The sequence below is a fragment of the Mugil cephalus genome, chromosome 15 (genome assembly GCF_022458985.1).
Source record: "Mugil cephalus isolate CIBA_MC_2020 chromosome 15, CIBA_Mcephalus_1.1, whole genome shotgun sequence".
Classification (NCBI taxonomy): Eukaryota; Metazoa; Chordata; class Actinopteri; order Mugiliformes; family Mugilidae; genus Mugil; species Mugil cephalus.
This window is the reverse complement of record NC_061784.1, coordinates 13397060-13417810: the sequence shown is the minus strand read 5'-3', so window position 1 is coordinate 13417810 and position 20751 is coordinate 13397060. Positions and strand designations below refer to the sequence as shown.

General features: G+C 43.9%; 1 protein-coding gene across 23 annotated transcripts in view; it reads right to left on the bottom strand.

The window, feature by feature from the left end:
* Nucleotides 1–20751, bottom strand: part of nbeaa (neurobeachin a) — an 89887-nt gene that overhangs the window by 38434 nt on the left and 30702 nt on the right. For all 23 annotated transcript variants that reach the window (XM_047606409.1, XM_047606415.1, XM_047606411.1 and 20 more), the window contains exons 4-13: nucleotides 18977–19072; nucleotides 18289–18410; nucleotides 14711–14837; nucleotides 13565–13684; nucleotides 12089–12235; nucleotides 7111–7308; nucleotides 5291–5424; nucleotides 4623–4731; nucleotides 3761–3913; nucleotides 1850–2018 (exon numbers count right to left, since the gene is read on the bottom strand). In XM_047606409.1, coding sequence (XP_047462365.1) covers nucleotides 1850–2018; nucleotides 3761–3913; nucleotides 4623–4731; nucleotides 5291–5424; nucleotides 7111–7308; nucleotides 12089–12235; nucleotides 13565–13684; nucleotides 14711–14837; nucleotides 18289–18410; nucleotides 18977–19072 — 1375 coding nt within the window. The remainder of the gene's footprint in view (nucleotides 1–1849; nucleotides 2019–3760; nucleotides 3914–4622; nucleotides 4732–5290; nucleotides 5425–7110; nucleotides 7309–12088; nucleotides 12236–13564; nucleotides 13685–14710; nucleotides 14838–18288; nucleotides 18411–18976; nucleotides 19073–20751) is intronic.

Genomic DNA, 20751 nt, shown 5'->3' with positions numbered 1-20751 from the left:
TGTTTGGAATATGTTGTGATTTATTATTTCGATTCTTTTTCAAATTTTTCTAATTTGTTTTTTGAATCCGCAGCTTTCACAGGAAGAAATAAAAAACGGGCGTACATCTCAGTAAATATGAAGGATTTATTCTGACTGACTTCATGGGCGACGAAACTAGTTGTCAAAAAGCTACAAAAAAAGAAAAATATTTATTGTCTGTTTGAAATGGTCTTATTCACTCTCAAACATGTACCAACTTTTGTATCACAGAGTTACTAAGCCATGCCTTCTTACTCATGTTCTACGTGACGTATTCCATGAAATATATTAAGAGTTTGATTTATGGGAAATTAAGTCAATGTAATGCCTGAATGTCTGAACTTTGTGCGTGGCAGAAATGACAACGTATCTCTAATGTTTCACTCACTGTTAATTTAAGGCATTAAGATAAAACTGAATTCCATAACAGTAAAACCTTTAGTAGCTCATCTTATAAAATCACACATTTTTACTCAAATAAATCAAAGGGAAACTTAGCCTGGAAGACAGCTTGAAGTTTCCCCGGCCAACCATTTATATATTTTATATATTAACCCAATTTTAACCAGTGATGGACAGGAAAGCAACTTAGATGTAGTGATACACGTCATCTGAGCAACACTGAGTTGATCTGGTTTACAACAATATGTTTCTATTTTTAACCCTCTACTGTTTAATCCATATGTACTGTATCATTAGTGAGATATTTCACCACTAATAAAATATATTCACAGTGAAACAAACAGGAGGCCCACGTCCATTCTCATAGCTGACTGCAATAAAGGGATTTGTTGTGCAGAATAAATCACACAGTTTTTTATTCCGACTGGCTGGAGGACTATTTGCATGCAGACCATAGACAATATAAAGATGGACGCCAGAACAGCTCATCAAAAGTGAAGCCAAAGCAAGCAGAGCTCCCCCTAGTGACTGGCGGTAGTATAGGTCACGGTTGAAGTGCACCCCATGCTTACATCTAAATGCTGAGTTGCCAGACTCTTCTTCTTCTTATTATTATTATTAGATTTTAGTCTGGCCACGCTAAGGGAAACCATGTCCGATTAAAAACAGTTATTTGCTCTGTAAAACTAAGGGTACTGCGGAATTAACGCTGAAAGGCAAAACCTTAAGTTCGTAAGACCTTACAAACACTCTGAGGAAAAGAATATGTTACTCTACATTACAGCAAGGCTCTGCAGGCAGGCAGCGATAAACTACCTCTATATTTTCATGACAAGCATGAAATGTACTTGTTAACTGACACGACACCTTTTGTGCCTGCTGTTGTTTTAACAGCAGTTACGGAAAAAGAATAGAAATCGTTAATAAGTTCGTAAAGGTGATGATTATTTTGTAGATTCAGAAATAAAGGTGTTACAAAACTCACATGCTTTGTGAATTAATATCTGGTTACTGCACTTGTAATATTAATATGCGTCTATTAATGGAGGGACGACAGCTAAACTGTACCTAGTCTGCAGAGTGTGAGAATGCAGTTGGCCCTGTGGTGGGACAGGCTCCCATCCTTATCCAGGAAAATCACAGAAAACGGACAGACTGACAGCCGGGTGAGTGGCGTGCGTGCACATTTGAATCGTGTCACAGGCTGACGCGCCTACTGCCAGATAAATGTGAAATGGCAGCTAGGAGCTTGCAGAAAGGGGGGAACGAGAGGTGTCAGGGGGAGACAGAATGGAACCAACCACAGTGTTACACTGTTCATTTGATGCACAAGGTCAGGATCACGTCTTTAAGTCGCTAGTCGTGTTGATGAGGAGCGCCCAGGGACTTTCTTAAAGTGAACATTTTTATGCATTTTTATACATACCAAGACCTTTCGGGGTGATTCCACTGCACTCCAAAGGGTTGATGGCCCAGTAGTAGTACTTGAGAGTGTGCATGAGCTGCAGGACGGTTCCGACACGGCGAATGGTGGTGTAGATGGTGGCGGTGCCGATGAACTCCGATGACAGGTACGTGTAGAGGGAGAGCTGGACCTGTGCACACACAAGCCATTTACATATATTTCACACACTCAGAGGTTCACAAATTGTCTGGGGAGAAACAATTTATGACTTTGTGCTCGTGGCCTTCAAACAAAAGGCTGGTTAATTGTGTAAAGGCAGCTACGGGGGAACGAGAGGAAACTTCCCCCGCGGTAAAAAAAAAAAAAAAAAAAGGCGCCAGTGTTTTCTTCTCCGTGTTGTTTTTGATGTGCCAGCGCCTGAAGCCGTCCAAGTCTCATCTGAGGAGCTCCTCGCGAGCGCTGACATTTAGGAGGGTGCTCATTTGCTCCTTCCCTCCTTCTGTTCCCCCCCTTTTTTCCCCCTTCTGTTCATGCTCCTCTAACCAATCCCCCTCTACTTCCCGGCCGCGGATCTGAGCCCGCTGCAGGCTCGCAAATCTCTGAGCTCATTACAGCGGCCGCGACGCTGAGGACCGGCCGTAACGAGGTAGCTCTGTTTAAGCGGATGAAATTAGCAGAGTGCCGCAGCCTGACCACGGCACATCGCAGCTCATCTACAACGGAGAGTGCACTCAGATGACTTGAATGACCTCCATTACATCACATTTCAAACACTGAGCTGAGAACGATTTACAACCGGTTAAGCAGAACAAAAAGTCTGAAATTCCAAAACGTAGAACAGCGGCGAGGGCCGCGCTGCATTTCTTCACTCCGTGAAAGGATAACTGGAAGTGCTTGGTATGGCAAGCGGCCACGCGAGATGGGAGATGCGGTTCAGATGTGATTTCTTCAAGTGTTTCATTAACTCCTGACTACGACCAAGGCTATTCACGCCAATAATGAGTGTAATGATAACACCCTGAGAAGCAGAAAATAATGAAGCTCAGTGGGAGACAGGACGGCGCGGGGAAAGTAAGGTTAAAGGATTAAAATGTTTTGTGTGCTTGCTGCTGATTAGTACATTTAATATGCGCGCCTTATTCTCATTATAAGCCTGCAGAATTGTGATAATGTTTACTTGCATTATGTTGTCATTTTTCCGCACTGGCACTTAATTGAAAGCAAAAGCCCCATATTGCTCGGTGACTTTGAACTGTTGTGTGATGACTACTGCAATTGATGTTTTCACGCTGGGCTGAATTCACACGCTCCCTTCTGCGTCTCCGGAGCAACATCAACTGCCGGCTCGCGTCTCTTTCGTTTTGACTCGAGCGTGCCCCCGGAGATCAGCACTGCCGCAGCCGGGAACCAATCACCTCCCGGGGTCAGAGGGGAGAAGACAGGGAGTCAAGGAGTTTTGAAAATCACAGAGGCAGGAGTCGAACCGGCCCCCGCGGGAACGCCAGACACACTCGCATCTAGTTCAGAGTGAGAGGGGAAAGACGAACTGCAAATCTGCCTTGTCCTGTTATTCTTCCCCCTCATATGTCATTTACACTTTGTTTCCTTAAGTTGCATGTTCTGTCCTTTCGCTGCGTGACGTACCAGCCCCTCCTTCCTCGCCCTGTACCGTCATTTATTATATTACCGTAAAGGGCAATGTCCACTAAAGACGTCGCTCCCTCCTTCGTCTTCCAGCTCGTTACAATTTCCTTTCATTCTGCGTGGCACAACAATGTGAAAACAAAAATTCTGTCTTTCCCTATTTTTCTCCTTCCGTCATCCCTTTCCGTTGTGTTGCTCGGACCTCTGTTTTCTCCCTTTTTTGCAGCAAGGTCAGGGGAGGGGAAACGCGCACACACAATTTCAGGAGATGCACAAAAATAAACAGACCTTGGCAGGGGTGTGTATCCAGATGGCAGCGTTGAAGAGGACATGGTCACAGAGCTGTTTGAGGAGGGGCGCTCCATGAGGTAAACCGTCCAGATACTTGGCGAAGGACAGGAACTGTTCGAGCACCGCCCGCGTGATATGGACCCGTGACGACTGGACACAGAAGAGAAAAAGGAAGTTGGGATTTAACTGGGCAGAAAAGTCACGCAAAACCCATGTTGTCTTACCAAAAAATAGATTTCTATTGATTTTCAATACAAACATAGCTGCTACGGTTGATCAGAAAACCCTTCTTCTTAACACTTTCCCAAACAAGAGTTAGAAAAGATAAACAGATTACAGGTCTTATTTCTGTTACTTTGTCAAGAGAGGCTGTCAATCTACAGCGCAGGCAGCGCAACCCCGGGTAGACTCCGTCACCAGCTGCAATATGGTTTTATTCGCTTAATCTTAGCTGCCTATGCCAGCAGCTACGACAGGTGTCAAAAATGTCATTTCCACCAACAGTCAAGTGTAATGAAAATTTTCTTGCTCACGTCTCCCTCCTCCTCCTCTTTGTAAATGTGCGCTTGTGAATCCTGACGAGGTTTAACTAAGGCATTTCCAAAAAAGGACGCTGTTACTGTTTGGTTTTGCTGAAACTGCAAAGGTCATTAAACTTTGGGCAAAATGAGAGGAACATCTGTCGGCGTAGCGGTACCTAACAACAAAGAGCGCCGCAGATGAGCACACAGCGTACGCCGTGTACTTACCTAGTCGAACGAACTGAGGATAAAACCGAGTGCACTCTCTTTCTTTACCCAACAACGAGTAAATATAACGCGCAGCACAAACTCTTCAGTGTGGAGACCTTTCTGCTGACCTTCTCGAGCAGGTATCCAATCACCAGGAAGCCCTTCCCTCCCAGCATTTGCTCCTGCATGGCCACTGAGCTTTTCAACAGCTCCACCAGGAACGCCAGCAGAGTAGCACTGCAACATACACACACACAAATACATTTCAGTTTATTTATTTTTTTTCCTAGAGGCAAGAAAAGCTTCTACATGTTCTCCACGTTTCACATTCACTTTCTCCACCATTTATTTATTTTTAATTAACATTTCTTATCTTCCCTGATGACACTGGATAAATAATCCTGATGTGGAGATGATGCTTGGAACGTAAGTGCATTAAGTCTCGTGTGATGGAGTGGAATCAGGATGATCTTGGAGCAAGAAAAAAAAAAAAAAAAATCTAAAACTCACTCACGGCTACTGGGAAAACAGCCTTCTTCCTTTCCCACTTACATCCCCTGCTCTGTGTAATGACCTATTTTGTAGCCTGCAGCTTAATTGCCCAATTTTAGCATTTCAAACGGAAGATAATTCTGACACATAGGAGATCCATCTTTATTTAATGTCACTTGTTTGTTTTGGTCCCTCTTCGGGGTCAGCCGAAGTAGGTACTGCAATTAAACAATTTCCCCGCGCAAGAAATCATTTACTCTTCAGGAAGCCGCTGGGTCCCATTCAGGTTTTCCTGACCACTCACCAAACCGTGGTGTCCACGCTGCTGTCATTGAGCTGTTTGTAGTCCAGCTGAGCGAAGAGAGGGAACAGGACCTGGATGCCTCCTATAGAGTGGATGGCGCTGTGGATGGAGTGGGTAACAATGGCCTTCACATCCTGCGGGTTGGATAGGGACCGTTAGTGCTGACACGGCGTTATTCTGTAGGTATGCACTGCCATTAAACGGTAAACAGACTAAATAAAGCTCAAAACCTGCATTTTCAACTTGAAATACTCCGATTTCAAAATGATGTAAGTAGAGATCGACATTTGTGTTTTTTTACTGGTATCGGCCGATACGTGAGTGCGTTCGCTGATACATTTATATATATTTTTTTTCCCCAGCAATATTTACAGGCAGGCCCATCCACAGGCAGCCCTGAGCTGCTGGAGACCCTAAGGACCCGTGCAGCCCATATGTTGCCCCTCCCCCACTAACAGAGTGCAGGTAGGTGGAAGCAGGAAAATGCTCACAGGCATGTCTAACCACTAAAAATAAGAGTTGGGAAACAAATCAGGTCATCAAACAAAGATCTATTTACTTTATCACTCAGCACCAACACATACAGTCATTAGCAACAGTCCTTACCTGTTGTTGTTGTTGTTGTTGTAGGAGTTTGCTAGCTAGGTTTTTTTCTCTCTCCGGCACAATAATAGTGCAGTTTGTCAATTAACCACTCTCCACAGTTTATATTGGAGCTGTTGTGCTGTGGTCAAGTTTTTGGTAGGAATACGTGTTGATGTTAAAGCCAAGGTGTAAGACTAATACTGCCTGTTAGCTAAACATACTTGGCTTAGAAGGACCAGTCAGAGCAGACTCCAGCTGTGATGTCCATTGAGAAGGAGGCGAGAGTCAAGCCCAAAAAAGTAACTAACAGACTTGCCTTTCTCAAGGTGAGGCGAAAAAGGTTGGAGTCTGCTCTGACCCTAGAATCATCCCTGCTTGTGCTCTTAAATATTATATTATTTGAGTTCAATACATCTTAATGTTTTTTTGGTTAAATTCAGACCTGTAACATTTGTAACCGTTGTGGCATTTCTATCATGCAAATGGAGGGAGAGTAAGCAGTATTGGCTCCAAATATTGGCAGCACGTATTGCCCATTGACCAATGCTGATGTCCCAAAAAAATGGCATCAGCCCTAAAAAATCCATATTTGTCGATCTCTAGATGTACTGTTTTCTATTGGTTTCATTTTATATGATTGTGAACAATAGCATTTCATATCTATCTGGGGAAAAAACCCAAAAGAAAAAACAATGTAATTTTAAAATGACGAAAAGTCAAAATTTCCATTGGGATTCATTCCACTGGGATACACTTGTGTACCTCTGGTGTCCACAAGTGAGGGTGACCACACAAGTTCTACTAACCAAAACAACTCGATGCTTAAAAGACAATATGACTGAATTGCTGGTGTATTTTTCATACACTGAGCAGCGACACTTGCTAAAAATACAGCTACAAGCAATATCCAGCTCAGAGGGCTAAAATAATAAAAGCTGAGACTTGCAGTAAACTGTGAGCTTCACGATATTTACTCCAGGGTATAGTAGCAACGGTCTTTCATAAGATGCATTTTTTTTTTAATAATATATAGTATCCTTCTGTGGTGCACCTTGTTTTTACCGGACTAAAAGCAAAGTAAATACTAGCGATTTTTCATAAATGCATTTGAGAATCAGCCTGTGACAAACCATCCTGATGATCAAACCGTAACTTATGAGATGTATGTGGTGATTTACAGATCTGGAACCGGATTTGTCACGAACACATAGTCAGAGGAACCAAGCCAAGCTGACCTGGAGCATGAGAGCGTGCGGCGAGTGGACGAAGATGGAAGGGTTTTCCCTGGGCGACGACTCCAGGCAGAGCTGTGCGTCCGTTGCCTTGGCGTTGTAGGTGAAGGAGATGGAGCTGGCCAGCTTCCCATCGTACAACACCTGCTTGTGGTGCTCGGCCAGGTGGATGTCACTCTCCGACTTGAACTTGAACGTGCTCTGCGGCAGCGGATAAAGGAGGAAGAAGAACACGTCAGAGTGTCAAACTTTCAATCAGGGGGACAAATGACTCGTCCGGAGACGAGAGACGAGGGTGGGTGTTTCTCCGTGTTCGACGCACAAAATGGAGTCCGCTTAATTGCAGCATGAGCCGTGTGTAAACAACACAGCATTAGCTTAATGAACACAGTGCTAACCCGGGCGCTAATTCAATTAGCCCAGAATAAGAGATGGAGAGGGGGGAGCGGATGTGTGGGAGAGAAGCACTCAGAGATCCAAATTTATCTCTTTCTCTTTGTAGTCTACCAACAAAAACACACAGAGGAGAACAGACGCGTTCCTGTTGTTCAGCTCATGCACATTATATTATGAAAATGCGGTGTTTTTCAAGAGCTGTTAAGTCTTTTACGAGATAATTCTTAAATATCTTTACAGCGGCCAATTTCCATTTAAATACATTTTTAGAACTACAAGGACACTTCTTTTCTGTCTGTGTGTGGGTAAATTGCAGGTTGCGCATCGAGTGTTTGTGCGTCTATATCTGCCTGGATGGTGGGTTCTTTGGGTCCACGTATCCTGCAGCAGCGCAGCTACACACAGCCCTATAAAAGAAAGGCCGGCTGGTTGCTCTGCCGCCCTTCACGGCGGCTCCAGGCGGGGGCTGCATCGAGCCTTGAAGCGGCCTGTCCCCCAGGTGCCTCGCTCAGCCTAACTGCGCAGGAAAGCCCAGGGCCTCTCACAGACCTGCAGGCCCGTCTTGTTCTAAACCTTTCATCTGAGGTCTAGTGTACAAAATGTGCCCTGAGCGGTTTTAACCATGCAGCACAAAATGAAACATCCTTATCTCTATCCAAGGGCTCGGCAGAAACGTACAGTATTAGCAGCGTCTTAGCCTCAACTTTACGCGTATTAATGGATAAAGGGGAGCTGATAGGCCGCTAATCTGCATCTAAAGCCACTTCCCATTGACACATTCATCACAGCAATTAGTGGTAATTACAGCATGCTTATGTTTAGAAATTCTGACTTAAGAATACATCACTTTGATGAAAATCTAAGAGCTGATGTCCCACGGTTAAGACGTTAGAGTATTGCAGCCATGTGCAGAGGTAATCAATCAGAAACCCAAAGAAATTGCTCATGGGTTTGAAGGTTAGTGGGCCCTCTGCACACACACAAAAAAAAAACCCTGTATAGCCCGAATGTGAAATTAATACGCTTATTAAGATGCACATTTCTGCAGAGTAAGCCAATTTATTGTGCTGCACTTATGAATGTGTACAGCACATGCACTAGTGTGGCTCTTGTAGTTATATTGCCATAGTAAATGAGGGACTCAGGTAGTTGAAAGTGTAATAAAAAAATAAAATAAAATGCTGACTCTTAAAAGCATTACGGGATTCACAGGAGCAGTCGACAGGTAAACCGAGGAACATGCAAGCGGAGGGCGGAGGTGGAAATGTTCACATGTGTAAATCCCCGCGCTTAAAGACATATGTGTAACACGCAGACACGAGGGGATGAAAGCGACAACTCCCACACCTGACAGCTGCAGATACGACACTGGCCTGCAGTGATAACGGCGCACGCGCACACACAAACACACACACACACACACACACACACACACACACACACGAACACACACACTCACAGACACACACGCATCTAATCCATTCAGCTCAGCCAACATCTCCAGACGTTACGCTGAATGATGGCCAAACCTCCGAAATGAGATTTTCAGCATTTGACAGAAATGTTCTAAAACTGACAATGATGAAATTAGCAATGGCCTCAATAAAACAGACATTTGAAGCTGGGCATCTTCTGAAGATTTTAAAAACCGGCTGCAGATTGGAAAGTTAAAATTTCATTACTGATGCAAAAAAAAAAGATATGTTCGTCACTTGTAACTGAGAAATATAAAATTCTCTAAAAGTTTCATATATATAAATCTTTTACTATAGATATAAAGGAACCTGGCAAATACACACAAGGCACGCGAACGCACAACAACAACACACACGGGCAAATAATACAGGTGTCCAGATACACTTCCATGGTTCGTTAATTACGCAGTGGCCAGATTGTTGGCAGTGCTCTGTATTGAGGACATCTGGACCCCTGATGAAGAGTGCAACTGACAACACACTCTGCAACACGTGAGTGACAGCACGTACACACACACGCACATAAAACAACACTGGAGCTTCCTCCCCCAACTACAGTCCTCACACAACAAATCAAGATGTTATGTTCCGTTTTCCTTCGTCGTTAGGCGAGCATGGAACAACACATTGTGTCGGCCGTCGTACGCCGCGTTGAACGCCAACATCACGAGCATCCTCGCAACGCTGAAGGCTTGTTTAGCCGAGCGAGTGGAGCGTCTGCCTGATTTTTTTATTTTTTTTTTGCTCCTCGTTATTGCAAAGGAACACTGACAGTGGTGGAGACCAAGACCGAGGCTACATGTGGCCGCGCACGCATACCGTACATACTGTTCACGGACGCGGTTCTCCACCACTGATCAAGCTACACCCGAGGAGCAGCCTGTCGTAAACACGCATCATCTTCTGCGTGGAGCCACGAGAAAACAAGAGCGGGGGCCCCGTCTTCGCATCAAGACAGGAAGCTGCGCGATACACACCGAGTCCCGCCGGAGCACTCCTTCGGCCGACTCGAAAAAAAAGCCCACGCACTGATCATTACAACACCAGCGCCGGGACCAGCGGCCTTGAACCAACTGAGCCATTTAATGGTCTCTTCTGGGCATTTGAGGAGCCCATTCCGCGCTATGCAGAGAGGCAATCATCTGACTGATCAGCCTCGGGAAACGGCGGGCTGTGACGGAGCGAGAAATCAGTATTCATGGCGGAGCGTCAGCGAACCCTGGGCACGTGATTATTAGGAGGTACATATGAGACGTCTGGTCTGTGAACGGCCGCAATGTGACAAAAGACGGTGTGAGGGGGAAAGGAGACAATTGCGGGAGAAAGAGAGCATTCTGAAGCTTGTATGCTTCTGTGCTTCAGCGTGAGATAAAAAGGTTTCCTTCACTTCATTGTATGTGCAGTCCTCAAGTCTCGGTGGTGAAAGCGCGTTTCTGACTATATGTATAGGTTGTTTCTAAGGAAGAGGCTGAAATGTCAGCAGCCGTTGCACATCAGCAGCTTTCTCGTCCGTGCGGCCTCGTGGTGCTGAAATCTCGACAGCTTTGGACACCTTCTTAAACAAGCTGTAAGTGGCCCGAGGCGTGCAAGTAAGCCAAAACAAGAAGCAGACAGCTGGCAAGGTGTTGTGACATCTCAGCTGTCACCAATAGCCAGGCCGATGGGCAGTGATTCCGTTTCCTGTCTCAATGCTCACTAGCCAGGGTTGTGAAACTTTTATTACCATAAAAATGCAAAGTACTGGCTTTTGCCCTTGGTTCCTAGCGATTGCTTTGTACATTTTTCGTTGCAGGCTTTTAGTCTTTATCTTCTTCATCTCTTTTACCTTTTCCTTTGTTTGCGAGGGCCGAGGGCTACGTATGTGCGGATACCTGTATCTCCAGCTTTGCTCGCTAAATGCAGAGAGCAAGTCCCCTGAATGTGTACATACTGTAAGTTTACATAGATACTGCACACGGCAACTAAAGCTTGTTTGATTTGAAATGGTGTCCATCCACTTAAGACCAGGTGAGACGTTTTCCTTTTGAATCAGATCGAACGTGAGCACGATTTTAAACAAAAAGCCTCAGGTTGTTTCTGAACGACGCTTAAGTTTTAGAGGCATTTTTAAGAATGCGCTTTAGGTCTTAAAATATTTATAGAGAATGGGAAGATAAATCTAGGCTCTCAGTCATGCCTTATTTAAAAAAAAAAAAAAAGCTAGAAAAAGTCAGATTTGTGGAATTTTCTTGAAGATGTTTCATCGTTCAGCTTCTTCGTTTCCAAATGATTATTGAAATTTAAAACTGACAAAGGCACTTTGTATTTTACACAGGTAGTCAAACACTTCTCCAGTAAAGACTGAGCCCCAAACCCCCTTAAAACGAAACATGCTTAAACAAAGTGTCTGGTAGATCACTCCAATGAAGGCGGCCTTACTGTCAAAAACTAGGGTTAGAAGTTACGTTTTACATTTTTATTGGCTTAACATATTTCAATGTTTGCCTCACACATCAATCTTAATACTTAATTACAGTACATAATGTCATACAAAGATACACCTACATTTTTTTTGGTATTAAACCAGAATTAACTATTTAAATGAGGAAACGATGAGGGAACATTGGTGCCAATCAGGGAACCCATGAGCTGTCTTCTAGAAAATACAGACAATGAATACCTGGGCCCAGGTTTCCTGTTCTGTTCACCAGCCAGACCAACTTTTTTAAGATATGAGCATTACCCATACAGTTAACCCTCTGTTAACAGCTTAAAACCAGGAATTATAGCAGAGCGCTGCACCTCTTTTGCCACACATACTCAGTATTAACCTGAATGGAACCAAAGCACAGTCAGATGTGGTCGTTTAATACTACTTCAACTACAAATGTAAAAAAAAACACTTCTTGGTACCAACAGTTTGCCAACAGATCCTGCAGATATCTATTTGTAGATGAAGTGTCTGCAGATATTTTTGGCTTGCACAACTCACGGCCAACAACGGGAACAATCACACTGCAATCCTCAGGTGGCCAAGACATTGTACCTGCTGAACATTCGCACCGAATTACTGTGGAGCATACGGAGAACGAGCAGTGCAGCGGGGGACAGTAGAGCATGTGCCGTCTTACCTTGTATCCCGGGCCAAGTTGGTGAATAGCAAAGATCTGAGCTGGGTTGAGAGCTTCACTGAAAACATAAATAGCTCCGAGCTGACCACAGAACACTCTGTTTGCATCCGCCGTCTCTGACGAACCCAGGAAACATTTGTCATAGCTCTGGAAAAAAAAAAGAAAAAGAGAAAGAGCAGTGAAATTTCATGTGAAATATTAAAAATGTTTTGATGGAGTTTAAGATGATCCATGGTACATCAGAAAGATAAGAACGCATGTCCCCTTTTTGATTTTTGGAAGATATTTTGGTAATTTTGTCACAATTTAAGTAAAAGAGTAAATTAATTTCAGCTTTATTGATAGTGCTGGTAAACGTCATGTACACCAGCTCAAATAAGGCTGTGTTCTTAGGCTTTTTTCCTTTCATTTAAATATTTATGGTTTATTTGCCTACTGGGAAACACTTTATACATTTTATATGTGTACATATACATACATATATATTTCCACCACAAATTTAATTTCCTTAAATACACATTAACAAGACACCAACATATTTGAGTAAAGGGATAAAGGCAGAAAACGTTATCTTTCTTTCAGCACTTCGCGCATTCAGTGAGCTGCTGAGTATGATATGGCTTCTTTTATGCTTTCAGTTTCAAGACATTTGGAAAAAAAAGTGTTTAAACATGATTTTTACATTGTGAAACGTCTCTGCAGTTATTGTTCATTTCCAGTCTCTGGTCAAGGTAATGGCTTTTTGCACTGATGAACGCAGCGTCTGGTGAAAAACAGACACACTCTTGATAACTGCCAGTTTCTAATCACATCTTCGTACTTTTCCGTCACGTGCTACTGATTTTTTTTCTCCGTCTGTTGGCCTTTCATCAGCTGCATCCCTCCGATACCCTTTTTATCACGATGAGATCTTTCTTCTGCTTCGTTAAAAACGACATCACATGTTTTATCGTCGGCCCTCGGGGCAAAACAAAGACTGATAGCATCAACACATTTTGAGACCCATCCTTTCGCTTCTGACAACTTTTTCTCAAGTTATATGAGCTGTAATGCATTCTACCTCAAGGCCAGGGAATATACCAGCCCTCAATAACTGCAGCAATGTCAAGAGCCAACCAGGAAAGAGGTGTAATGAAGCTTGTGCTGCCACTGAGAGGTCAGGCTACCTGTATCCTGCTAAATGGAAAAAAGTTGGAAGTTGAAGTTTGGGCGAGCTTTGCTGGAAACGGGCCCAAGGGCAACTCTGCCCCTGCTGACAAATGCAAAGGGTAAACCTCGAACGTTTGCCAATATCACAGTAGGAGGGAAGTGTGAAGTAGAGCCAGATATCAGATTACTGCTACAGGAGGATAGAAAAGTATAGATTTTCTTCGGCAACTATGTATCATTAAATGTGGAAATGCTTCAATTATAGGCGGTTGAGCAGAAAAAAAAAAAAGAAAAAAAAAAAAACTATACTCATGATAAGCCCCTTACATCATTTGTGTTGACGTGCCAGGCCATATCACCGTAGGAGACCAGCTGACCATTGACATAGCAACGGATCTCGGAGTTCCTCCAGCGGTTGTAGATGTGCACGATGCTGATCATGTACCACTGAAAAACACAATAACACATTGAGAAAGAGACGGGATGACGAATCGAAACAGCAACAATGTACTAAATTATAGTAAAGGAGTAAATATCTTTCCAATTTTCTATGTCATGTAAATCGTGCGGTAAACGGTTCATAAATAATAATGTTTCTTTTTTAAACACTCTTTACTTTGCCTCACAGTTTCTGATATAATTCAGAATCTGCTCTGCTGGTGTCCAAATGCGTCATATTAACTAAACTACTGTAAACGCCAACCTGTTGAAGCCCGTGATGAGCACTCGTTATTTAATAAGCATAAACTATTGGAGAGTATTGACACTGCCCCCCTGTTGTGTGATAATTAATTTTAGATTTTTGGTGTCTTTCAGAGTCGACAAACCTCCCTCCATAGGAGGTTTAGCTAAGAGAGGTGATTATAATGTGCTGAATTCTTTCTCTCCTGCGGCTCACCTTAATATTGTAAAGCAATAGCAGCACATGTGTGTGTGTGTGTGGTTTCGTATGTCTTGATTAGAAAGTCTTCCCTGGTGATAATACACTCAGGGTTCACTGAAGGTTAGGTGGGCTGCACGAGGAGAAACTAGAATTCTGCCACTGCGTGCACAGCTGCAGCCGACAGTCAGCAAGCGTTCACACTCTCGCGCGCGCATCAACGCGCCGTGGACACAATGACGTGAGACACGGTGACTTAGAAATTGATCAAATGGAACCACTGGGAACTTTGTCGGCACCGGAGGGATTCCACTGGGTCAGCAAAAATACAGCAGAAGGCCATCTCATCAAGTGTGCGCGCGTTTGTTTATGTGCGCACGCAAAGGGTTTGTGTGCGGGACAGCGGCGAAACGCTGACCGCGCGGTTTAGGGGCAGTGTGCAGGTCTTAATTGACAGACCTTATCTAAACTCATCAACATTCCCAGCAAGTGCAAGGGGAGATAAAGGAAAAGCGTAGCCGCACGCTCCCTATGCTGTCTCATCAAACAAGTGGCACAGGATTTCCACAGTGCGTGTGTGTGTGTTTTCTTACCTTGCGGGGTTGGAAATCGTATTTCACACAGTGCTGGAAACCTTTTCCCTTTGACTTCAACGATGTCACGATCAGACAGTTCCCCACAAAGTGAGCGGAGTACCCTATTCCTTTACTGGTGCGAAAGCTGCAAAAGCATAACAGAGAGTTAAGATCACGTCAGTTATCCAGGCAAGGTCTGAGTTTGAAAAGCAACCCGTTCGGTTAGAGCGAGCTAAATTAAAATAATAATAGTTAAAATAATTTAATGGTGCAACATTTGAGTTTGCGTCACAAAAATCGCACATTAAGCCTGAAGTCTCTTTGACTACGGAAAACTGGATTTTTCACAGACGAAATTGCAGCAAACTACATCCTAAAGTTACAGCGGGGCACCTTTCACGCACATTACCTTATTCAAGCCAGAACCAGTCACAAAAAAAGCAGGATTTTAAAGTGATTTTTTATTTTATTTTTTTGCCGAAAGCAGCACCAGGGGTCCCAGATCACAGGTTTGTGAGTACGCCGCTAATCCCCCTTTCCTCCATTTCTTTCCCCATAATATTTCTCTTCACGCAGTCGTAACCTCCACGTAAAAACCTAGCCTCGCAGCTAATCTGCTCCATGAAACAACAAGGCGCATTTCACCTGCTAAAAATGGCCCAGAAGGATCTCAAACACAGCGGGGTCAGGAAGCAGATATAAATCCCTCTCGAGTGGACGCACGCTACACATCAGGAGCGTGCGTAGTGCGTTATCGCGGCCTTTGTTATCCGCGGCTATGGAGGCCTGTATCAGGCAGGCGGCTGGAGTAGCAGCTGCATCTGGGGGAGGATGATAAGACCTGGGCCAGAGGAGAGGAGGATACCTCCCTCTCCGCCACCTTACCATGACAACCTGACTAACGGTTGCTAAGGAAACAGGATTGCATCCTTACACTTCTCATGATTAGAGCTCATCTCGGCGACGCTTATCTGAGCAATATATGGAATACATGTCTTCCTTCCTGTAGACGACCAGATCCGGGATTCTCAAGAAAGACCTTCTCGGCCTGTAATGAATCAGAGTTTGACTCCGCGGGGTGAAGGGAGGACGCCGGTAGTTAGCGTCACGGAGTGAAGAGGTGGAGGAAAGAAGCCAGGCGGCGGAGTAGAGGAGTTCAATTAAATAAAAGGTCAAAGCTAATGAAGCTTCATAGTGGCTAACGGCTTACGCTTACAACACTAACGGTGAGGCCAGCGAGGTCCGGAGATGCACGGCGAGCAGAGGCTTCCACCCAACAGCGCATTAATAATGGAGTCCCGCTGCATTTAAATTTATGTTCTAATTCATTATCTGTTTATCAGCTTCCTGTCCATCTCATCCGGTGTGATGACATGGACGGGGAGGCAAGTGTTTATCATCTGGAATCCGTCAGAGCAGAAACGCCCATTTACTGCTTTGCTTGGTTTTATCAGAAAACAAATACGTTCATTTTAAGGGATCCGAGTGAAGAAATGGAAGACAGTCATTTGCATAATAATGCTTCCGTTAGTGCGTAATCACCTGAATGTATGAACTGTTGCATCTCCGTTCAGTTCAGAAGGTCTAAACCTACACAGGAAGCATGTCCCCTTCCCCATAGCCTGCCGTGTTGAACCACCATGTTTATAAAGTAGCCCAGAACAGACACGGATCCGTACACAATCTACTGAGAGAGCCTTTCGTATTTTTAGCAGACAGGTTCCTCTGCTTGCTCCGAAAAGGAGGGGTGAGGTACGGGTAGTCAGCTGGTTGAAGTCTGCAGCATCACTGCTACATGTCACTAAATCCGACACTGGTCCAGAGATCACAGCGGGTGCGCCAAAACTGATCTGATCTGAGCTCGCCATCAGTTTTTTACCTGTTTCACCAGTCACCAGTTTTTAACCGGGCTTAAAGTATTCCGGCACTGTGCCGGATCTCCGGCGTCTGGATCAACATTTCAAAAAAAAAAAAAAGATCAACATTTAGAGATGCAGGATATTGCCAGGTTTGAGCAGTCAATTGAGTTCGCCTTGGGAAAAAATGAGCTCCGAGTTGTCAAATTCAAAAATGACTTCTTGCCAAAATAAAAAAATAGCTGCTGCACATATTTTAACATTCAGCAAACGGTGACAATTAACCACACTTATTTTTTCTCCTCCGAGTTAACCTGGAACGTGAACGCTATGATATCGGAAGTCGTATTTTTCCGAGTTGGAACACAGAATTCCCAAGTTTTACTGAAGGCATCGTCTAAGCCGACGTTTTTACATTGCGGTTAATGGAAAGATGATGAGCACATTTAGGAAGCTAGGAGAATGTGTCCTAACTGCAAACAAATGATGTAAAAATAGTACAAATAACATTAACAATAGGATGTAAATGCTGCAATTTGGAGCTAGAAGATGATCTGCAGTTATTTTTCGCATAAACTGAAACTGGAGTAAACGGTTAATTTGCTAATCGAATAATTCCTCAAATTAATTAATTATCTTAAAAAATTCAGGCTCAGGATCTTTTCTTACTTTAAGCCCCGGATATGTTTCATGTATGGATGGAACTGCATAATACGCCGGAAGGTCTGATGGTGTGCTCTTCTTAGATCCAAGGAACCATTGCTTTAATACCGACTATCATTGTGAGCTGAATATGACTGGGTCTCGCTTTGCAACAAGCAGTTCAAACACTTAATCTCTGGCCACCATTGACAAAAAAATGAAACCTAACTGACACATTCAACAGTAACTTTCTTCAGGTCCACCGTCAGCAAACATAAACACGTTCAGTCTCTCCTACTAGATAGCCCATCTCTTATTCATAGCAATCCTGCCAAGCGAAAGCACCTAGAAGCCCAGAGTAAAAATTGCACATGACCATTTGTTCACCTCCGCTGTGCAGTGCTGACACCAAGTGTGGGAGATTATAAGGCCCGAGCAAAAAGCCTGCAGTCTATTAAGTGCCTTCTCATGCTGTGATTAAGTGCGGTACACTCTCCTTCAAACTGCGTCATCCGCGCTCACTTCAGTTCGTTTCTTCGTACTCTAACCACAATACCTTTTGACATCCATAAGGGACGGGGCCTGGATGGCTTTATTCAGCTGTGCACTTTTCTGTGCACATGCTGCACTTCTCACACAAAAAAAAGTTAAAGTGGCGTTGAGTAAAGGACGGCCGGCGATAAGGGAAGGTGGTATTTCTGCATCTTTTACAGTCAGTTTATTTATTTTATTTTTTTTTCCCCCTCCCTGCGTGATTGGTGAAAAATAGAAAATGGAAGGTCTACAGAGGAAAAACACTTCCTTTCAGATCCTGAAGGACTGACACACAAAAAAACACACTGATGCTTCAGATTCCCTTTGTTCAATTACACTCCTCTGTAACTGTGCTCGCAAAAATATCTTTGTGATGACATCAGGTCACAGGAATGGATGAAGAAATGAAAGATTCATGAATAGAAATACTCTGTCACTAAAGAGTGTTATTTACAAGGCACACAACATATATTTTAAGATGCATTTTGTTTTTCCAGCCCCAGAACGCCATCACAGACATTTATAGTGTTGTGGTCCACATTAATGATTAATTAATGTACTTACCAGTAGAGGTACGGTTTGTCTTTGTCAACATTGATGTTGTTGAGTGGATCCTGTCTGAACCAGGTGTTGATGGTGAATCCGTTCTGGTACGGCCATTTGGCAATTGGTGGCAACGCGATGGCCTGTGGGAGGATACGTGCACATCAGAGGAGCTCAAGCCGATGTCTATAGAAATCAGTGTGGCACTCGATTAACCCTTTAAGACCTAAACATCCAAAATTCAAATTGTGGCTGAACACTGAGAAGTTGCACTTTCTGGAAAAAAAAAAAAAAAATTATTGCCATTACAGTAATGATGACGCAAGACTGGGGAGACCCAGAACGAGAGAGCTGTTTGGAGGAATTTGTTGGTAAAAATTAAGTTAGTTATACCCTTGAGATGTCAAGAAGGTCTTCCAGACAAAATCACAACTTCCCAGTGTAGAGCCACGCTTTGAACGTTGTTAATGGCGCAGACCGTTGTCACGGTAATTCAAACGCCACATGCTTTAATGGAACTCCTGCGATCCGTTCGGTTTTAAAGGGTTAACCATTAAACTCCGTGCAGTGAAGTTTAGTGAAGTGCCCGTTAAGACGCACTGATTGCAAAGAAACGTAGCACGAGTAGGAGCTCTGGAGTCGTTTGGGAGCGGGAAGAATGCGTGCGAGTGATTGTTTGAAACTGCTCGTGTGAAGTGGTTGGTCTCACCGCTGCGCTGCGGCCTGGGAAGTTGAAGAAGGTGTCAGGGCCGTGTCTCTGAGGCATCTGGTTCAGCACCGACAAGAGCTTGATGGCGTGTCTCGGCTAGAGGAGAGGAGAGGAGAGGGTTAGGGTTAGGGTTAGGGTTAGAGAGAGTAATTGTCATTATTATGTGACAGATGCCGCCTATTAGGAGCACATGGGGGGAAAAAAAAAAGCACGGTGGGACATCACATCTCTACCACAACCCCATCGGATCAATAACTCTTCCATCACCTCCGCCCTTCCCCGACAACACCTCATCAATACCATGGCAACCCTGAATCGATCTGTCTCCAGAGAGGGCTGCCGGGAGAGGAGAAATTGGAAAAGACAGGGAAACAGGGGAAAGGTGGATGGGCCGCTGTTAGGTATTGGACGGAGACAGATATGGAACGATGGTTTTGTTGTGAATCACTGATCAGTGACCAGAGGTTGTTGATGACAGTTGTCTTGAGCTCGAGTAGAGGGGAGATTGACGCGAAGGGACAAGGTCACATTCAGTCAGCTAGGCTTCCCACACACTGGGCGCCACACTAGCGCTACAGTGATTCTGGGTGTTTAGGAAGGTTTAGCCTTATAAAATCACCCTCGACTCCATCTACGTGAGTAAACCGAGGCGAGTGACTGGATGCTGGGCCAATCAGCAAACTCCAGGGAGCAGTTGAGATGACAACAACAAGAAGCCCTGTGAGCTCAGTTTGTACTGAGCACTCCCCGCTCCCAGCTACCGGAGTCATCTCATTAACAAGTACTGACGCTGTAGCTTTAAAAGTTAGCATGAATCAGCAGAAACCGATTTCATAGCCAGATTTTTTTTTTTTTTTTTTTTTCCTGCTTTTATAGTTTACAAACCCGAAGCAATCAAAAGAAGCTGATGGTGATGTTTCAGTGATAGAGAAAACGTATTAATCAGGATCTCCCAGTCACTTTAAAGCTTTTCAAGTCTACACCTGCTGACAATAACAACAGCCAGAGGAAATGAAAAAGGCTTGTTTGGCCAACTGTGCAGGCGCGCGGCGGTGAAACGGTCTGACGGAGGGAAGAAGAAGAAAGAAGCGAGCCCTCGAACACGGCTTTTAGTGCAGTGGAGCTGCTCGTTGATGACGGGGATACAGAAAGAATGGGAGCATACTAAACTATATCGACTGCATTTCACCTTCACACCTGATTAGGCCGTCGCTGTTTACTATTATTCCAGCAATAGTAACGTAATCAATCCTCTGCAACATTAATAAAGTCAATTACAGGATAGGAAAAAAAAAAAAAAAAAAAAAAAAAAAAACACTAAATGTGAGCTAAATTGCCCTTGTCCTGACATACATTCACAAATCAATTCAAACACAGATACACACCCGTCGTCTATTCTCCTCTAGTCTATTAGCGCAATCACCCCATTAAGATGCATCCAAACTAATGACACAAAAAACTAACTCCAGCTATATAATTAATCTAGCATGCAATAGATTAAGCTTCCGCTGCTATTAATTGTTGAATACTGAATTACAGTCCCCTTTGGGGTTTGTAAACAATGTGACGTTTTTTTGGAGGGGCGGGGCTTAACTGGATGCCAAACATCTCAAAGTTAGCATATTTCATTAGCAAGAATAGACCAGAAAAACGACCACTACACTCTCCCTCACTGGATGGATGATTTGACCAAAGGAGGACACAGAGGGGACGAAGTCTGGTCTGTCTTTATCAACTGAAGCCTCTCCAACAAAGATATTACAAGAAGTGGAACC